Source organism: Numida meleagris, chromosome 2, assembly GCF_002078875.1.
Source record: "Numida meleagris isolate 19003 breed g44 Domestic line chromosome 2, NumMel1.0, whole genome shotgun sequence".
Taxonomy (NCBI): Eukaryota; Metazoa; Chordata; class Aves; order Galliformes; family Numididae; genus Numida; species Numida meleagris.
In genome coordinates, this window is record NC_034410.1 from 55,576,473 (window position 1) to 55,597,731 (window position 21,259).

The 21,259-nt window shown below is 42.7% G+C and overlaps 1 protein-coding gene and 1 long non-coding RNA gene across 15 annotated transcripts in view; one reads left to right on the forward strand and one right to left on the reverse strand.

Annotated features, from left to right (window-relative positions):
• Nucleotides 507-2,498, reverse strand: LOC110393081. Its single transcript, XR_002434778.1, has 2 exons — nt 2,119-2,498; nt 507-1,104 (listed from the first exon to the last, which is right to left on the reverse strand). It is a non-coding gene; the product is annotated as an uncharacterized LOC110393081 (long non-coding RNA).
• KIAA0319 (KIAA0319 ortholog) overlaps nt 2,429-21,259 on the forward strand; it is a 64,978-nt gene continuing 46,147 nt past the window's right edge. For 9 of the 14 annotated variants that reach the window (XR_002434775.1, XR_002434776.1, XR_002434777.1 and 6 more), the window contains exons 1-2: nt 2,631-2,769; nt 12,949-13,110. Coding sequence is in view for 9 of the 14 variants with exons in the window: in XM_021385532.1 (XP_021241207.1) it covers nt 13,062-13,110 (49 nt within the window). In the remaining 5 variants the exon portion in view is untranslated. Of the gene's footprint in view, nt 2,770-2,952; nt 3,204-12,469; nt 12,786-12,948; nt 13,111-15,594; nt 16,006-21,259 lie in introns of those variants that run through there. The other 5 variants (XM_021385525.1, XM_021385526.1, XM_021385528.1 and 2 more) reach the window with 5 other exon arrangements.

Sequence of the window (21,259 nt, forward strand, 5' to 3'; positions counted from 1 at the left end):
TAATCTTGTTGTGTTGTTGTGTGAATAATTGTTAGGAGTCCACATTACCCCCTTTTTTTTTAAAAATAAAAAGACTTCAGCCTCCATAACTTGGCAAGAACAGCCAACAAATAGAAATCACAGAAACTGAGGAATCAAAACTGGCATAGCAACATAGCAAAAAGTGTGAAAAAAAGGTAATTCCATTTGACTTCATCATATATATCCACAAGCAATATGGTATCAGAGTTCAGAGATTTAATTCCTTGCTTTACAGAACAAACAGATGAGTTAATGGCTCCTTGTAGCAAGAGTAGCTTCAAGAAACTTCATACAGCCTGCTGTTAAAAAAATGGGTAACTGGGAATCAGAAGAAAAATAAAAAAAGTGGTAAAAACAGCTGTATGCTGAAGATGACAGTTAAACATCTTTAGGACAGTTTTTTTTCCCCCATCATGCTGTAGCACTTCCAATATACCATTTTCCTGAGTCAAGCATTGAGGCAAGAACTAAGCACAAAGTCAATGTGACAGAAATACTGAATATTTTAATGAAAAGCTATGGTGAAAAATATATGGGTACTCTTACAGAGTCTTCATATGTCAGAAACTAAACTTCCTACTTGTCTTTAGGATATGGGCTTTTGCCAGTTGAGCAACAGGGGGTCTTTAGCTTGATGTTCTTAAAAAAAAAAAAAAAGGCAATGGAAGAACCAGAAGTAGAGTAGAAAGAAGATGTGTAGATTCAGGTGCTCACCCCAGAGTATGTCACCTAGGAACAGCTAATGATGGAGAAGTGCTGGCCTTGGCTGCCTTTACCAACTGCAGCAGTCCCCATGCACCTGTTCACTGCACAAAATGGAAAATCTCTACCAAGAGTGACAGTATCCCCAAAACATTGTCCTTGGACACAGAACAGTCACCAGCCATGCACAGAGACTTCCATGCAGCATGATGACACGAAGCAGGCAGGTTCCTATCTTCAAGGGCCTTAGGCAGACCAGCAGGGATACGGAGTTTGTCTTTCAAGCACCGATGCACGAAGTCACATGGCAAAGAAGGCTCAGCAACCTTTGCCTGAAAACTCCTTGCTTCAGTATCTTGTGATCTTTCTGGAAGAATCCTCCTAAAGAATCACAGACCATAACAAGTTGGAAGGGAACTACAAGAATCACCAACTCCAACTCTTGGCTCTACACAGGATCACCCAAAACTCAAACCCTATGTCTGAGAGCGCTGTCCAGATGTGTCTTGAACTCCAGCAGGCCTGGCGTTTTGACCACTGCCTTCGGGAGCCTTCTCCTGTGTCCGATCACCCTCCACTGTCTAGCAATGCTGGGCCTGATGTACTCCAGGGTACAGTTGGCTTTTTTGGCTGCCAGGGCACAATGCTGACTGAGATTCAACTTGCCTTCAAACAGAACTGCAGCTCCCTTTCTGTGGGGCTGCTCTCCAGCCTCTCATCCCCCAGTCTGTATATAAATACAAGGTTACCCCATCCCAGGTGTAGAATCCAACACTTGCTAAATGTAGTTGGTGACTGCCCAAGCCTCTAATTCATCAAGATCACTCTGCAAGGCCTCTTCACCCTTGGGGGAGCGAAAAGTTTCTCCCAATTTACTGTCCTCTGCAAACTTATTCAGTATACCTTTAAGTCTTGTATTCAAGTCATTGATGAAAAAAAATTAAAGAGAACTGAGAACTGTGGAATCCCATTAAAGATTGGCCACCAGCCTCATGGAACACCATCTACCCCTCACCCACATTATGCTTTTGTCTAGCTGTACGCTGGACATTTTGTCTAGGAGGATACTGTGAGAAACTGTACCAAAAACTTTGCTGAAATACAAAATGACTACATCTACTGGCTTTCGCTGGTCAGCTAGGTGAGTAACCTTACTAAAAGGGTAAGTTTGTTAAACACAACTTCCTCCTCTTGAGCCCATGTCAGCTATGACGATTGACTACACTGTCTTTGAAATGCTTTTAAATATCTCACAAAATAGTCTTCTCCACAATTTTACCAGGCACTGAAGTGTGACTGACAGGCACATAAATAATTAACAGGCTGTTGTTGCCCTTTTTGAGAACTGCAATAACATTTAGCAGCTTCCAGTCGACTGGGGCCTCTCCAGATTACCTAGGCTTCTTTCCTCTTTATCTCCAGCAGCAGCATCGACACTCCAAAAATAAAAGCCCCTTCTCGGGATCATTCTGCGTGAGACGCCGCTGCAGCAGGATCCGCAGCAGGACATGCTGCCGACAGCCGCGCCCCTCCGCCGCGGCCAGCTCGGAGCGCTTAGGGCGCCATTTCGAGCTGCCGTCCCTGCCGGGGGGCGGCGCCACCTGCTGCCCCCGAGCGCGGCCGTTCCCTACGCCCACTCCTCAAGATGGAGGCGCGGCGCTTCCTCTCTTCAGTGCTGGTACGGAGCTCCGTCACCTCTGTAGAGACGGAGCGGTATCAGTCCCGCGTTCCGCGTCTTTCTCCCTTCCCCGCTGCCCGCAGGTGAAGCTCCGCCGCGCCGCCGTGGCTCGGCAACCTCAGCGCTGGGGCGGTGCGTGGTGTGGTCTTTGGGCGATGAACCTGCGCGGAACGCGGTGGCTGCCCCCGGGAGGCGTGCGGAGGAACGGCGCTCCCCCCTGAGTCAGCAGCGGCGCGGCGGTGGGCGGCACGTCGCCGCCGGCCCGTACCCGCTGAGCCCCACGGCCCTCCAGAACCAACTCCCAGCCGCACACCCACGGGAGGGACGGGGTCGCGGGGGCTCCGCCGGCAGCTGTCCGCCACCGGCAGGTAGGCTGGCTGCCGTGGTCTCGGGTGCTGGTGCGGAGAGGAAAGGGGCGGCAAACGGAGCCGGCGCTGCCCAGCTCCCGGCTCAGCTCCGTGCCGAGCGCTGGGTAGCCGCTCGCTGCCGAGGGGCCGGGCCCGCGGGGAGGTGCAGCCCAGAGCTGCCCCGCCGGCAGCCCACCTCCCGGCGTGGGGAGGGGACCGAGGGGGGGCAGCGCCTCGGCGCCGTGGTGAGCATCGCGCTGAAGTGCTGACGGGACAGCGATAATTCGTTCTTCGGGGAGTTGTGCCTATCATCCCACCGCCGTCAGCCCCCGGGCAGAATGTGTGCGCGGTGTGCGTACAACCTGTTAGGCCGGGAGCGTGGGAAGGGATTCTCTTAACTGCAATGGGCTCTGGGCTGTATGGGAGGCATGCGAATGCGGCTATTTAATTTGCAGGTAGGTTTATGTTTGTAGTTGAGTATGTAGCTAAATCTGATTTAAGCTCAGAAATCAAACCTTTATGTTGTCCTCTGTGTGCGTATGTGTGTTTAGATATTTGTATATCCAAAGTAGGAATACCTAGGAATATTTTTCCGTGCCAAGTTGTTATCCTGTCTCCTGTCGACATGTGTTACAGCCCAGACCTGTATTTTTGCGTGAATGGTGAGCATGGTGCTCATGTTTAGTATGTGTAATGTTTTGTCAGAGCACATTCACAAGCAGCAGAGCTTAAACTGAAGAAAATACTGTCGCTGCAATTTGGGGAGTTACCTCATTCCCTTGACCACCTTCAGAGTGTATGGCTCGAGCAGATAACCTTTGAACAAGTCATATAGACAAGGGAACAAAATTAAGCACAAGCTGGATTTCGCTCCAGTCCTCCCTAATCTGTTTGTGCTATAGGAGCTTTCTCATGTGCCTCATACTGAGTATTCAACAAGATACTGATGTTGATACAGTATACTGGCTGCTAATCTCTTCATGGTAGGTTCTGTGTGTGCCTTTGCTTTTACAGTATTTTATATGAGTCTGATGCTCAACCTCACAACTGTAACATGTTTGTTTTGATTAATATTCCTGGTGTTTTGCGGGGTTTACTGTTGAAGCTGTTGTTTCATCGTTAGGCATTGTCTTAATCCAAATCTACATTTTAAAAACCCAGGGTGGTACAAAGTTAACAGGTGATAACTGTCCATACTTATTTTGGTAACTGAGGTCCTGGGGATTGAGCTGCTCAGCATATTGCACATCAGATTGTGTGTCTTAAGTGGTGCACGTGTATGCATGCAAGGTTCACAGACCAATACTTTTCCTTTAAGCACAAGGCAAAGGTGGTGTAACCTGGATTTTGTGTGATTGAGGCTAATTGGAATCACGTTCATGGCCTGTGCAGAGGGCTGTACTCTGGGGATGCTTGCCTGCCCAGTCTAGTCTGCCTCCAGCTTTTCCTGCAAGGAGTATTGTGTTGGAGGAATGGAAGTGCACTTCATTAATACTTCAGTTTCCTCAAAAAAACCCCAAAAAAAACAAACAAACAAAAAAACACCTGTAAGCATAAAACTTTTGCATAGTTGTTAGTTACCTACCAGTAAGCTATGATTCTATCAGTTCTAATGATTACATAGAGTGAGGAAGTTTTGGTGACGTGGAGGGAGCTATAGCTTACTTCAGTTTTGTCCTATTAGTTTTTGATGCTGTGCTAACAGGAGGAGGTGGCTGCTAATTTCAGTGGTGTGAAGACTGGAGAGTTCCGAGTCTTCTCATTGGCAGGTTTCTGAACCTGCTGGTGTAACGTCCATCTGGAACAGTTCAAAACCATCCCAGCATCTGTTTCAGGTGGGGGCCTTCAGACCCCTTCCACTTGAATAATTACTGTGGGCTTCTTCACGTATTTGTATTATGAGCTGAGCTTATAGGTCTTTTCTTTAAAAAAAAAAAAAGGCTTTTTTGCTATTTAGTAATGCCACCAAGTGCATATATTTAGTAGAAATTTGGCATTTAAAGGTTGGTCTGTGATTAAGTGCTGTACATCCAAACAGTTTCCAATTTCAAGGCTGTAGAACAAGTACAGAACCACAGTAATGGATATTATACCCTTGGGGAGAAATCCTTCCTACTGTCAAGCAGTTAGCTTTCAATTTCTGTTACAAACTGTCTCTTAGAACAAATTTATAATATAATTTAGCTGCAGGTACTGTTTTTCCATTTAAATGTCTGATTTTTTTTTTCTAGTTAACATCAGGGTCTGACTGTATTATTTTTCAAGATGATATGAGGTTGCAATTAACAGGTATGAACTGAGTAAATCCTGCTGGAGGTATGAATGTAGTTAGCCTGATGTCAGTTTTCAACTAGTTGGCCTTGTTGAAGAGGTGATTTAGTGATTGTTCAGTCCTAATATGGTTTCCTGAAAAAATCTCTGTTCTCTGTGCTTTACTAACTCTCCTGCGTATTACAGGGAGTTCCACTGGTTAAATATAGATAGATTTGAAGAAAATAAAGAAATTCTCATTCATTTCAGTGGGGCTGTGAAGGTTTTCCTGGTGGTGGGGTGTGCGCATGCATACTTGTTTTACCTGTTTTTAGCAAGGAAGTAGGGTCAATTCACTTTTAAACTGAAGACTGACAATTCTTTTTTTCTTTTATCTTTGTATATGCCTATTTTCTATGTAGTCTTCTTTTTCTACAGACTGCACTGATAGTGTGACAGGAGTGCTACCTATAATTATGGGTAGTGGATGATGTATTTTGGGAGGGGATGGGAGGCCTGTCGAAGTTCAAATTGCAGTTCTGCCTCTTCTGACACTGACATTTTTACGGAAGTGGCATCTGATCATCTCAGTGGTTCAGGAGTCCTGATTTAAAAAAAAAAAACAAAAAAACTTGAAGGCTAACAATTGATATAATATATATATTATATATAATATATGTAATATTATATATTCAGAGGGCTGGAGCACCTCTCCTATGAGAAAAGGTTGAGGGAACTAGGCTTGTGTAGTTTGGAGAAGAGAAGGCTCCGGGGAGACCTCATTGTGGCCTTCCAATACTTGAAGGGAGCGTATAAACAGGAGGGGGAATGATTGTTTACGAGGGTGGATAGCGATAGGACAAGGGGGAATGGTTTTAAACTGAGACAGGGGAGATTTAGGTTAGATATGAGGAGGAAGTTTTCCACTCAGAGGGTGGTGACGCGCTGGGACAGGTTGCCCAAGGAGGTTGTGGATGCCCTGTCCCTGGAGGCATTCAAGGCTGGACGTGGCTCTGGGCAGCCTGGTCTAGTGGTTGGCGACCCTGCACGCAGCGGGGGGTTGAAACTAGGTGATCTTTGAGATTCTTTTCAACCCAGGCTATTCTATGATTCTATAAAACTTAGCATGGTCATGTGGGTGAAGAGACTTTTTTCTACCTTTTTTTGACCAAGGAGATGAAGTACGTGTTCCTTTGCTCTTGTGTCAACACACAAGCTTTCAAACCTAGAAATGGATGTATATTAGCACATGAAGTCTTTTCTTGAAAGCAGTATAACAGGAAGGCACAAATCGAAAGAGTGTTTCTATACATCACCTCCAAGATCTTGGCTTTTCTCGTTGTGTCTTATTGTACCCAAGCCACCATACGTGACTGTTTTTTCTCTGCAGTGCAAATGATGTTATCTCGGGCAGCAGCTGGATGTTAAAACTCTAATCTTGGAAGTAGTTAATTAGCTTTGTTGGCAATAGTACTTGCATTGCTTGAGCCTGTCTGTTAATCTGTGAACAACCATTGAAAGCTATCCTAAGTTAGATGCACTTAGAGAACTTGGAAGTCTGCTTTTATGGCACTATAGTGTTTTAGTACAAAAAGATTACCTAAAATCCTAGCTCATGCATTTATCTTCAAATGTCAACTTATTGTTTCTTCTGATAGATGCTGTGTTGCTAATTGATGAAGACAGTGTCAGTCACCTTCCACAAAGGTGATAAAAGCCATGAAATGGAAAGTTTGCTTTCCATTTCAAGTGAAAAGGATTCCAGGGAGCTTCTGCATTAGAACTTGAATTTTAATAAGTAGTTTTGTATGTTTTTCCCAACAACGTTTGTATCATGAGTTCTATGACAGGAATAATTTTTAAGTTAAATGTAGTAAATGGGTTAGTTACAACAATTCAAATTGCATTGGAGAATAAATAACCCAAAAACTTTTTCTACTCCTTGTGTGGCTTGTGTTGCTTTGGATGAAGCTGTAAACTAATGTTATTTCAAGACAACTCATATTTTGTGGAGCAGCCAGACTTTAATATTTGAAGATACCAGGTCTCTGCAGTTTGCTTTGATCAACAGTATCAAATCTGATATTCTCTGTGTTGTGTATTTCTAAGGTCAGTGTCCAGGGTTTCTATGTGGTGTATTTACAATCTTGGATCCTCCTGATCTGTAAATGCAAAGCTTTGATGTTTAGGTAGAGGCAATGTTACAAGAAGAGTTTGTTTTTAAGTGTTAGATATTAAATAGCACTATTACTACTATTTTAGATGTCTATTAAGTAGTAATACTGCTATTTAATAGAACCACCTGTAAAGGGTCACGTGTCATCAGTGGTATCTCCTAAATCCTGGACAGTGTTTTAAATGGGGCCATGACTTTGTCCCATGAAATTCTCCTTTAAAAAAAAAAAAAAAAAAAAATTAAAGGTAATATTTCAAGTCTTTAATGTTAGACTGTGACTTTTGTAGATTCACTCTTGTAAATTCAGGAATGAGAGAAAGAAACATTTTTCTGCTGAGGGTTGATTTTTCTCAGTAATTACTGTAGTTCAGGAAATGGCACTTAGAGGAAAAAATACTGAGGACTGCAGTACAATGATGGTTTGAACCAATTAATAGCTCCTTTTTATTTACTTTTGAGGGCTTCTACTGTCAGTACAGGGAAAAAAAATACTCCTAGATTCAAGTAGATGTAGGAGCAAAATTTTTGTTGCAGTTTTAGTGGATGACTAGTATGGTAATTTTTGACCATGAACAGGTGCAAAATCGTTCTGTGCTTTTATCAGTCATTCTATCTTAAACTGCCTGAGTATCTTTCTTCTCCGTGTACATAGGTTGCTCCAAAGGTACTGCCTCCTATATGTTTCCATGGAAACTACAACAAAGAGCACAGTAATGTTACTTTATAGAGCAAATTCTCAGCTACAAAACACTATTTTTCAACGTAGTCACCACCATTAGCTATGCATTTTCACCAGCAATGAGCAAGAGGCTGCAGGCCACTCATAAAAAAATCTGCCGTTGAGAATGTGGTTTATATTTCACATTGCTGTCACCACTGCTGAAATGCGCCACTCACCACCTCACTGCGCTCACATCCACTGTTTGGGCTCCATAAGTGTTCAGCAATCATTGAGGTGTGTCAGTGTGTGCCATTTTTTCCACATAGAGGAATTTAGTGGCACATTTTTGCTTCATATGCTCTTCCATATCAAACACCATTCTGCCAGACTACCCCTCTGCTGCCATCTGTTGCACAGCAATGAAATGTAATCGGATGTTGGCAGGAAGATTTGACCTCTGCTGCCATACTGCCAACGTCTGCCTCTGATGTCGTGGGCCAACGTAATAAAATAGGAGGCACTATGAGCGGCCCTCATAGTTTACTGAAGTTACCCTGAGTGTTTTAAGTCTCACCTTCAAATGGTACCACATAGTTGGACTCTGCTGCGTGCTGTTGCTAGCTTTATTTCTTGCTTTCTGTCTTAATGTTATTTACTCCAGGAAATGGACTGAGACCATACACCACCATTGCACAGGCCTTCAGACACCTGTTGGACAATGACAGCTTTAAGCTTTCTGAGCTTGAAAAAGATTCATACTGCCTGTTTGCTGAATCTGTTTCTTTTTCATTCAAAATTCAGAAATAATGTTATGTACAGCAGTGGGATATTTGTTTTCAGGTCTGTTTTTCTGCTGTAAAAATAAACAATGGAAGAGGATAGCTAGAGAAATTCTGAAGTGTCTTTCATGGGAGTCTTGGGAGCAGGTTAGATAGCAGTCCATAAAAGGATTTAAGGATGCCTTGTCTTCTCTTGGGGCAAAGGACGAGATGCCATCTTGGAATTCCTTCAAGCTTTCCCTTTGCAGGACTCATTTCATTTCATTGCAGAGTACCTATTCGATTAATAGCAAAGAGAATTAATACTGATACAAATAATGGCACTGCAATTTCTCAGCAGAGCAGTTACACCATTCACTGGTTGTTTTTTTGTTTTGTTTTTTTTTTTTTCCATGCAAATAATTCTTGGCACCTTACAGCCCTGCAGAACATCTCATCTTTAGGAATTCTACTGTTTTCTGTCTTCATAGCAATTGTAATAAAGGCTGCTTAAATGTTTTTGGACAAAATTATTCTTTCCAGATACCACTGCTGTTTTGCTGTTACTTGTCCAGTTAGTATCACTTAGCAGTTGATCTGTGAATGTTAGTGGAAACAGTGGATCATGCAGTCCATCCAGTATAACGTGGCAGGATATTTTCAGCTATTTGGTTTGTTGTTTTATCACCATTAACTTGTTGCTAGGGTCCTAAGCTTGACCAAGGGAATTGATTTAGAGTTGGGCCATAATACTGCTCTAGATGTCAGCCTTCAAGAAGACCTATGGGTGCCCTTCTGAATGAAGCAGAGATGTTCACAATTAAATCCTGCGTCCTGTAGCTGCAATAAAGAACTTTCCAATGGTAGTCATGGTTCTGTGTTTCCAAGTATATATACTTAGCGTTAGAAAATTGTGTGAGAGGAGGGTGATGTTGCACAGGTTTAGAGTATTGATGACTGTCTTGTCTTTCGCATCTGTTAAAGAGCCTGAAATTCATTAATTTTATTTAGATGCCTAACCTCTGGCTGTTTTGTTAATGCTGGAGTTCCTAGTGCATGCAGGTATCCTGAGGTTTTGCTCTGTGATATTGGGTACAAATGTTAATGTCGTGAGAACTTAGTTTTCTTCCTTCTACAGTATTAATACAATATTAATACTTATCTCTTATTCAATTAGCTCAAATATGAATGCAGGCACAACAACTGATGAAGTGACTAATTTAAGATACTTCCGTTAAGTGAAGGTCAAACTAATTGGAAATATGTTCGTTTACTCTGCCTCCTTGCTTTATTAGAGATGTTGTCAGTTCAAAACTAAGGGTTTCTGCTTTAACTGCAGCTTGGGATTTCAGATGCTGTTTCAGTATTTCTTTTGGTGTGTTACCCAGCTATGCTAATAACCAGAAGGACAAGGAGGTGAGAGGCCCCTGCTCGCCTTTCCCATGAGCATTGGTGTCTCTGTGCCCAGCATTTAGAGCCCTCACTCTCTTAGGGGCATCAGCTGGCTAGAATCACTCACTGGTTACCTCAGGGGTACTACTTGTTTACGTCTCTGATTTGCTTAGCTTGTAGGACAGCAGTGTACTGCCTTATGCTGTTCTGCAGCACTAAGATTTGAATGTACCCTGGAAACAAGTAATTCAGATTGTACAGGTAATTCAGTCTGTATGTGTTCTTACTGTTATAGCCCAGGGCTAATTATGTGTAGAAGGTGGCAGTGTATTTATGCTTGGCTGACCCTTTTCTCTCTCAGAGGGAATGAATTGAATCTGCATCAAATTCAAGTTGAACCAAAAAGCATAGTGAGATTGGAGTGGAGGAAAGAGGATACCTCCTAAGGCAAAGGGCAATCCCTTTCCATTCAAAAGCTGTTGTATTTAATATGCTATCTCCAAAATGATACTGTAGTCCTGATAAGTGATTGTTTATGTTTAAAACATTGTAGAGTCAAAACACTGGTATTGAAGGATCAGTTAAGAATTCCCCTTTGCCTGCTGGCTAGAACAGAGCCTAAACATAGCAAATTCTCAGCTACAAAATACTGTTTTTCAACATAGTCACCACCATTAGCTATTCATTTTCGCCAGCGATGAACAAGAGCCTGCATGCCATGCCTGTCAAAACCTGCACCAGCAGAGGTGACACTGCTGAAATGCACCACCCTCCACCTCATTGTGCTCACATTCACTGTTTGATCTCCACAAATGTTCGATAGGCATCGATGAATGTCAATGGTTGCAAGTTCTTTTGCATGAAGAGATTCAATGACGCACCTTTCCTTCATAAACACTTCCATGTCAGGTACCGCTTCGTCAGACTGCCCCTCAGCAGCAAAATGTAATGGAATATTGGCAGGACAGTTCAAACTCTGCTACCATTCTGCCAACATAATAAAGTAGCAGGCATTACTTTCAGAGCAGCCCACATAGAATATATGATATAATTATATAAATAACAGAACTTAATTTAACTTTTAATATTTTTATTAAAACATCAAAGAAAGAGCAATGGAAACATAAAACTAGTGTGATGTTTGACCTTGTTTTTGTGAAACTAATGCATCAGTCTGTTTCAACTGAAGTGGTTGCAATTGTTAGTGAGTTCTCAAGGTGTTTGTCAGAGATTTTTGATGAAATTTTACTCTTCCTGTGCTTCATCCCTGACAATTGTTCACAAATTGTAAATAATTGTTCACAAATGTACATCACAAATGTACATACCGCCAAAAAGTGATGACATGAATAAGGTGTGATTGTGAAGTGAGGGATATTTCTCGCTGGTAAGATAGGGCTTATAAAAGTCTGGTAAAGAGACGTGATCAAGTTTTTGTGTTGAATATTGATTGCAACTCTATACATTCCATTTCAAAATTTGCCAGTGATGTATCAATGTCAGCTGAAAATTGACCTGCAAACATAAATTATTGTTTTTTGCAACCTCAAAACCTATTCTGAAATTCCTTTATCAAAATGGAAAGCACAGCTGTGTCTTTTCTTGGTGTTCACAGGGCTGTGTTTAGCCAAAGGATCAAAATGCATACAATTATTAGCCATTGCGAGCTGGGCCAGGCTGCACATAGGCCACGGTTTGGATGTGCCTGGCCTAGTGCGTAGTCATTTCAGTGGTGTTCTGTCTGGGACATACAGAACAGTTTGGCTTTAAGAATAAGAACTTTGGGGCTCTTCGTCTCTTATGAAAGCCATTAACTTTACAGCTGGTGGAAGGGCAGAAGAGCAGCTGGGGAATGGGAGATATCAGAAATGGCCTTCTTGCTGAGGGGTTTCTCATGGAGTCAGGACCTGGAGGAATCATGGTCCTTTCTAATGTGAAGTCTTCCTAAATTAGTCCAATTCATATCTGGGCGCAGGAGCCCAGATATGTGTATTCAGTCAGTACACAATCAAAATAGTGCTTGAAGCAGTGTAGAGATATTGTGTGGTGGAGTGGGTTTGTTGTTGTTTTTTCTTTTTTTTTTGACAGTTTTTTTTTTTTTGTGCTTAGAGGTAAATTCTAATTGTGTGGCGTAAGAATAAATTGAGAGACCAACTTACTCTTCATTGTTCTGACTGCTTTGCAGCTGCCCTTGAGAAAGAGTCTTCTGCTGTTGTTGGTTAAAACAACTTGACATTTGTAACCTTTATACTGTAAATGAAGTATCAAGCTTTTGGAAAATTAATGCTATCTTTTCTGGTTCTGCAGAGACCTTCCTAGAATCCTTATCTTTTTGTATTTGGGACTTGTTTTTAAATGTTTTACCCTTTTCTTTTTCTTTTTTTTTTAAGACTGTTTAATAACTGTAGCTACTGTGCAGGGTCCATGATGATTTTTTTTTTCCCTGCTTTAGTATTTGTTGCTTTGGCTCCCTTATTTGGAGAACTTGACATTCCTTGTCAGGATGCTGCCTTTGAAATTCTGGATAAATATCTACTTGATTACCTTGATGGCTGGGAGGGAATAGCTTGAATGCTGCCTTGAGAGCTGATTTATCACCATGTAGATTTTTAGTACAGGTGATACTGTCTATTATTCTTCAGTTAAGAGTCCCTGCCAGTTTCTGTTTAAATCCTCACAAAAACCAGGATCTGGCTATCCAGATATTCAGCCAGAATATTTGTGGTTTTGGAGGCATAGGAACCCAACCATCCAAGTCTACCTGGGACGTTTCTGTATCTCCAGAGAATGAGAATTCAGGGTAGGTAATTTGTTCTGTATCTTCAGCTTGCTTCTTCTACGATGTAATCAGTCAAGAAATTGGGAAATAATAATGAAGCCTGCATTTAACCTATTTGCTTTTATGGTAATGTTCTAATTAATGCTCACATCTGAACCATTTCTTCCTGTTCTGTTTGTTGCAGTGCTTCACGGCCACAGCAGAGCATTAAATAGTCTTAGAAGAAGCCAACATTAAGTGATAGAATTTCCACACAGCTGGTTGGAAAAGCAGTTGTCTCTGCCTTCTCAGTGCAGCATGGCGTTTGGACTTGGTGCTCTTTGCCTGTTACTATGGGCAATAACAGGTAGGAGTTTACTTATTTTGTTTCTGAGTCACACAGAGCGAGTGAAGCAACTGTTCCTGGAGTGTGTGTGGACGAATGAACAAAATGTGAGTAAGGCAAGAGTTAGGAAACCTTGTAGCTCCTCAGTGAGTTCTCACAAGTTCAGTTTCGTATCTAGCTGCTAGTTGCAGTGAGGAAATGCAGTTTTGGGTGGTTGTTTGGTGCCAATTTCCAGAGGACTGGTTCTAGGTAGGTGCATGAGGGAAGAGGGATTAGAGGGAGAGTGCCAAGAGTTTCCCTTCTCTTTCTCTTTCAGGACAACAGTTTAGCAAGGATGTATTGTTTGTGGTCTAAGCTTTTCTTAATTCTGGAGTATCATAGGACAGTTGATTTATGAGAAGCAGATACACATTTTTTTTTTTTTTTTTTTTTGCGTTTTCCACCTGCCCATCCCCTCTTCAGGCACGTATTTCTTTTAAAAGACCACAGGAAAGTCCTTTAAGTTTCTACTTCAGCCTCAGAAATACATTAATTACTTCCATAATCAGACAGATGGAGAATGATTGGCTTGATGTCCAGGTGGAAACCAGTGATGGGTAGTGTCCCTCAGGGCTCTGTACTGGGACTGGATTGTTTATCAACAAGTACAGCGGGACCGACTGCACTCTCAGCTTGTCTGTGAATGAGGCTAGGCTGAGTGGTGTGTTCAGCACCCTGGAGGGAAGGGATGCCATCCAGGGGGACCCGGACAGAATTGAGAGGTGAGCCTGTGCAAACGTAATGCATTTCAGCAAGGCCAAGGGCAGGATCCTGTACCCTTCGTCAGGGCAGTCCCAAACATGAATACAGGCTATGCAATGAGTGGATTGAGAGCAGGCCTGCAGAGGAGGACTAGAGGATGCTGGTGAAGTGAAACTGAATGTGAGTTGGCATTGCACACTTGCTGCCTAGAAGATGAATTGTATCCTGGGCTGCATCAAAAGAAGTGTAGCTAGCAGGAAGCAATTCTCTCCCTTTACTCTGCTTTCATGGGACTCCATCTGCAATACTGTGTTCAACTTTGAAGCACCCAGCACAAGGAGAACGTGGACCTGATGCACTGAGTCTAGAGAAGGCCACAAGGATGATCATAGGTCTGGAGCACCTCTCCCATGAGGACAGGCTGAGAGAGATGGGGTTGTTGAGCCCAGAGAATTGAAGACTCCAGGGAGACCTCATTGTGGCCTTCCAGTACCTAAAGGGGTCCTACAAGAAAGCTGGAGAGAGACCCTGCATAAGAGAGTGTAGTGATAGGACAAAGGATAATGGCTTTAAACTGAGAGGGTAGGTTTAGGTGAAACATTAGGAAGAAATTATATGTTGTGAGGCACTGGAACAGGTGGCCCAGGGAAGTTGTGAATTCCTGTGTGGATAGGGGTTTGGGCAACCTGGTGTAGTCGAAGGTGCCCCTGCCCACAGCAGAAGGGTTGAAACTAAGTCGTCTTTAAGTTACCTTCCAGCCCAAACAATTCTGTAATGATTATGTCGTTGTTAATACTTGCCTCTGTGTTGTAGTGAGACAGTCTGATGCAGGCAGTTTTGAAAGGGCAAGTGCAGAACAGTGTATGTAAATGTAGGCTTTATTTCTGTAAAAGGCAATGTTTGAGTTCTGGCTGTGGAGTTTCTGGCAGTATCTATGGTAGCAGGAATTAAAAATATAACTCTCAGTTGTCTGGCTTCCCTATCCTGTAATATAAACAGGATTGACTGTTTAATGAGGAGGAGCTTTTCATATATATTAAGGCTTAAATTAATTACTGAATTTGGAAAAAGGTGGTTGAAGGGGATAAACATTAACTACAGCTGCACTGGTAGCTGTTTTGGAGTAATCATCAAACAAGCTTTTTAGGAGAACGTAGAGCTGAGTGTAGGGTTTTTTGTATATTTTTGCTGTTGTTTTTTTTTTTCTGGACGGTTTTGTGCTAAACACAAGTATGCCCTTCATAAATAAATAATCACCTATGAGATACTGCCATGGACCCTATAGCAGGTACTCAGTTTCTTGAGGTGGAGGAGAGGGACAGAGGGAAGTGAGGAAACAACCAAAAACCAACCAAATAAAAAATAGGCATGCTCTTCAGAAGGTAAAAATGTGCAGTAAGTGCTGAATATTGGCTGTAAAAAAAGTCGTAGTTTTCATTAACATGAGTTGCTAGCAGGCTGGAATATCCTCCATGTGCATATATAGAAAGTCTTGTTTTCAGTCTTTAGTGTCAACTTTGCTACCTCCTCCTTATTTGAGAACAAGACCACTCCACTCAAATTGCTGTCTGTATTCCAAACCTTTCCTTGTATCCCAGGTATGAGCACACACAGTTTAGGAGCTAATATATGAGGGTGCTCTGAAAGTAATGACTCCTGTTTTATTACTTTGGCCTGCAATGCCAGAGATGTACGTTGGTGGTATGTCTGTAGATGTTAAACCTTCCTGCCAGTATTCTGTTACATTTTGTTCTTGTGTGACAGATGGCAGCAGAGGGGCAGTCTGACAAAAATGACATCTGACATGGAAGAGCATATGAAGCAAAGTTGTGTCATTGAATTCCTTCTTGAGGGAAAAAAGGCACCTCTTGACATTCCTCAATGCTTGCTGAACATTTATGAAGCCCAAACAGTGGATGTGAGCACAGTGAAGCGGTGGGTGGTGTGTTTCAGCAGTGGTGACAGTGACATGAAAGGCAAGCCGTGTTCTAGACAGCCGTGCACAGCTGTCGCACCATGAAATGAAGAGTATCTTGATCAACTCTTCCCGTCGAATTGGCAGAGGGATTTGTGTACGGACCTGAATATCAGCTGCAATGCATTGGATATGATGATGGCAGAAAGAACACCGTATGCAAGTTTGTCAAGACCTATTGAAACAATCCGAGGCTGAAGGTGACAGTTTCCTGAATTGCATCATTACTGGTGGTGTATTGTCACCACTATGAGCCAGAGTCAAAGTGGCAGTCCATGAAGGGCTGATACAAATGCGCACTGTCTTTTGGTATAGGAAAGTAGCAATCTTTCTGTATTTCCTGGAACTCTGACATACCATCAATTCTGACCACTCCATCGTGATGCTGATTAAGATGAAGGCCAGGGATAACCTTTCTCTTGTGACACAATAATGCCAGGCCCCATACCAGTTTGAAGATAATGCAGCACATTGCCAATCTTGTCCTTCTATATAGTCCAGATTTGATGCCTTCCAACGTCCTGTTGAGGACATTGTTCTGTTCAGGCTGATGAAAGATGGGTTCTGTGAGCAACATTTTCCTAGCATAGTGGCTATGAAACAGTGGATCAGCTCTGCTGGTGCAGATTTTTATGAACATGGCATGCAGGTTCTTGTTCATCACTGGCAAAAATGCATAGCAAATGGTGATAACGGTGTTGGAAAAATATTTTTTTGTAGCTGAGAACTTGCTCTATCAGATAGTGTTATTGTGCTCTTTGTATCAGTTGTAGTTTACATGGAAATAAATAGGAAGCTTTGCTTTTGGAGTGACCTATGTATTTTAGTATCATCCTTCCATTTAACGTATTTCCATCTTGATAATTTGCTGGCATTGTCCATCCATTTAAGGTCAGCTCCAAACTGGAAGGTATTTGCAGATTTCCAGGATGTTTGATGAAATATGTCAGTAGATGCTAACCATTGTTACATCAGAAGAACTTTCTTTTCTTTTGTGTATGCTTTAAGTAAGGTGAATTGTCTCAGGTTCAGGAAGCTGCTGGATAGGCGTTCTGTACTTGAGTTTGTGCCTCTAAAGGCTATTTATTTTAGGAAAGGGAAAAAGAAATGCTGATGGAGGGAGAAATGCAGGAAGGAAGGAGGAAGCTTAGGACCTCCATCACTTCCACATTTTTTTTAAATCAAGTATCTTTTTCCACAGGTAATGAGGAAGCAGATTTCATATAAGAAAGGCTTGACATTGCATCTTTGAGAGGACAGAAAAGCAGGCTTATTAGTGAATATCTTCAGAAGGATACTGAATAATATGCTCTAGTTTTTCAAAAGGAATTAATGTGGGCTACTCAGTACAAGAGACTCTTTTCAGTATTTCCAATGAGACGTCATAGAAATGAAGGGTCTGAAGCATCTCACCTGTGAGGAAAAGCTGAGAGAGCTGAGAGTGTTGAGCCTGGTGAAGCGAATATTTGGGGGGGGATCTCTGGGCATCTCATGCCTCTGGGCATCTGGATCCCCAGAGAGGCTGTGAAGTCATCTCCTTGGAGATCTCCAAAAGCCACCTGGACATGGGCACCCTGCTCTGGGTGTTCCTGCCAAACTAAACCATTTTGTGATACTCTCTCCTCTTACTAGCTGGCATTTGTGTGTGATGAGTTTTGTCTACTGTCTGAGTGGTTTTGATGTAAAACAAAACTAGACCAGTAGGCAGATGACCTAATGAATACAGACATTTACCAGTCACCTTGACTAATCTTTGTGGTTCTTTGGAGACTTTCTCTGGCTGTGGCAATAGGGATTAGTGCCTTCTGTTAGTGTACCGTGTCTCTCTGTTGTGGTTTAACCCTCCAGGCAGCTCAGCACCACAGCCATTTATCCACCCTTGAGATAGGTTGGGGAATAAAATAGGGAAGAAAATCAAGGAGGTAAAACAGTGAAATAGATAACTAGTTAAAGCAAAATCTGAGTGGACAAACAAAGCAAGGCATTTGTTGACAGGCAGATACGCTCAGCCACTAGCAGGAATGCAGGTCTCATCAATGGAGCAGTTTCTTGAGAAGACAGGCACCAGTATGTTAAATGCCTCCTTGCTTCCTCCTTTTTTTCCAAGCTTTTTTTTCCCCAGAGTATAACATCATTTGATATGGAATATCCCTTTGGAATCTGTTGGGGTCAGCTGTCCTAGCAATGTCCTCTCCCAGCTCCTTGTGCACCCCCAGGCTCTCTGCTGGCAGGGCAGCATAAGAAGTAGAAAAGTCTTTGGCTCTGCGCAAGCATTGCTCTGCAACAACTAAAAATGTTGCTGAGTTATCATCACTATTTACAATGAAAATCCAAACACAACATCATGTGAGCCTGTATGGAGAAAATTAACTCTATCCCAGCCAAGACCATGACCCTCTCTCACTCAGCACTTTGTGTGATATGAATGCCTGACTTCCTAGATCTGTGGATGTAGCTCATAATTTCTACAGGCATTCCTTATTACACAGTTTCATTCCACTGGCTTATGTCTATTCATTGATGAAATTACTCATATTGGAATAGATTTAATTATTCTGGCCATTAATAAAGTTAAATATATATTTTTTCCTATCTATGAATAAAGACTATAAATTTAAACTGCCCTATCAACTGAACTAGACTTACCTATGTACCGACATCTGTCTCATAGAGAGAAGATGCTGCTTCCCGCAAGACTAACAGTTTATTTTGCAGCTGCGAATTCAGTCTAGCCCTCCTCTTGAGCAGATATATGCTAACCTTGCATTTAAGACAGACCTTGCATAACAGTGTTACTGGAATGCATTTCTGCATCTCTAAGAAAGCTCTCATGGCTGAGTTTCAGTTTTTACATATTATTTGTTCGTATTGTGGGCTTTATTCTTGGATTAGCAACTTCAGCAAAAGCACAAAGATGTATTAGTAGGTAACTACCAATATAGGTTTTCTGTGCTCTAGTTTTTTGTTTTCTTTTCCTCCATGCAGTCCACTTATTCATTACATCACATCCCGAGACATCACCTCATATCCCTTTCTGCATTTAGAAATAGATTCTCCCAGACTATGTTGAAGGCTATCATTTTTAAAAGTGCTTGGCTACTGCTGGTCATGAGCTTTGTGAGGAGGAAGTGAATAAACATTTCTTCCCACGTACACACCAGTGAACCACAGGCTGAGTGTCAAAGGATGCTTTGTCTTACATCAAAAACACTCAAACATTATCCAAAACCCACCACACACAAATAAATGCTGCTAAATAAGAGGGGAGAGTAGCACAAAATGGTTTAGTTTGGAAGGGACCTCTAGAAGTCATCTCATACAGCTCCCTCTGCTCAAACAGGGACACCTAGAATAGGGTGCCCAGGCCCACATCCAGGTGGCTTTTGGAAATCTCCAACGAGAAGACTCCACAGCCTCTCTGGGCATCCTGTGCCAATGTTCTCTCATCCACATAGCACAGAAGTGCTTCCTGGGATTCAGAAGGCACCACTGTATTCTTGACGCTAGGCACCACTGAGAAGAGCATGGCTCCATCCTCTTTGCGCTCTCCCTTCAGGTATTTATAGACATTGATAAGATCCCTCCTGAGCCTCCTCTATGCTAAATAGTCCCATCTCTCTCAGCCTTTCCTCATATAGGTGAGATGCTTTCGTCCCTTCATCACCTTTGTGGCCCTTCTTTGAACTCTAGTAGCTCCATGTCTCTTACACTCTTTTGTGGAGCCCAGAACCGGACATAGTGCTCCAGGTGCAGCCTCTCCAATGTTGAGTTAGAGGGGAAGGATCACCTGCCTTGAATACTTTGCCTAATGCAGCCCAGGATATCATTAGCTTTGGTAGCAAGAGTGTGTTGCTACCTCATGTTCAACTTGGTGTCCACAAGGACTCCCAAGACCTTTTCTGCAGGGCTGCTTTCCATCTGGGGCGTTCCCCATATGAGCTGATGCCTGACGTTGTTCCTTCCCTCATGTAGAACTTTACATTTCTCTTCACTGAATTTGATGAGGTACCGCTCAGCCTATTTCTATGGCCTGTGACCCTATGACATATCAGCCACTTCTGCTAGTTTTGTGCCACCTCTAAACTTGCCATGAGCACACTTTTCTTCATCATCCAGGTCATTAATGAAGATACAAGATTCGTACTGATCCCTGGACTACATTGTTTGTTACTGGCCGCCAACTAAACTGTGCACCAGTGACTGCTACTGTCTGGGCTATTCAGGCAGTTTTCAGTCCACCTCACTACCTGCTCATTCAGCCCATACTTCATTAGCTTTGTTATGAGGGGGACAGTGTCCAAGACCTTACTGAAGTCCAGGAAGACAACATACACTGCTCCCCCTTCAACTATTTGTCTGTTAATTTGATTATAGAAGCTCATGAGGTTGATAAGGTATGATTTCCCCTTGGTGAATCCATGGTGACTACTCCTCATGCCTTTATTGTCCTTCACATGCTTTGGTTCCAGAATTATCTCCATCACCTTCCCAGGTGTTGAGGTGAGGCCGACTGGCCTGTAGTTCCATAGGTCCTCCTTGCCATTGCTGAAGATAGAGGAGGCATTTACTTTCTTTCAATCTTTGTACACTTCTTCCCATTGCGATCAAGCAAAGACTATAGATAGTGGCCTTAGAATTTTTACCATCTCCCTCAGTTCTCATGAGTGCATCTCATCAAGGTCTACAGACTTGCATGTGTCCAGATTGCTTAAGTGTTCCTTGGCCTGATCATCTACCAGCAAGGGTGTGTATTCCCTGCTCCAGCCCTTCACCTAGACTGTAAGACCCTGGCCTCACAGGACTTTTCACTGTCTTGTGTTTTCCCTGTTTTGTTCAGCAAAGGTCCCAAATTTTCCCTTGTCTTCCTTTTGATACTGATGTACTTGCAGAAGTCCTTGACTTTCCTGTCCAGTTTAAATTCCACTTTTAACCTTAGCTCTTCTAACTTGATTTCTGCATGCTCCGACCGTGTCTCTGTATTCCTTCTAGATTACCTGTCCCTATTTTCACCCTCAGTATGCTTCCTTTTTGTGTTTGAGTCAGAAGTTCATCGTTCATCCATGCAGGCCTTCTGGCATTTTTGCCTGGCTTCCTCCTCACTGAGATGGTCTGCTCTTGAGCTTTGAGGAGGTGATCACTGAATATTAACCAGCCTTCTTGGGCCCATCATTCCTCCAGGATCTTATTCCACAACGCTCTTCCAAGCAGATCTTTGAAGGTGCCACAGTCTGCTGTCCTGAATTCCAGTGTTGTGAGCTTGCTATTCAGCCTTCTTTCTCCCTGCTCTGAGGATCCTGAATTCCACCATCTCATAGTCACTGCACCTAGCACCGCCTCTGACCTTCACATTCCCAAGAAGTCCCCTGGTGTGAGTGTGAGGTCCAGCAAAGCACCTCTTCTTACTGGCTTCTCTCACTTTTGAGGAGATAGTTGTCATCATTGCACTCCAGGAAT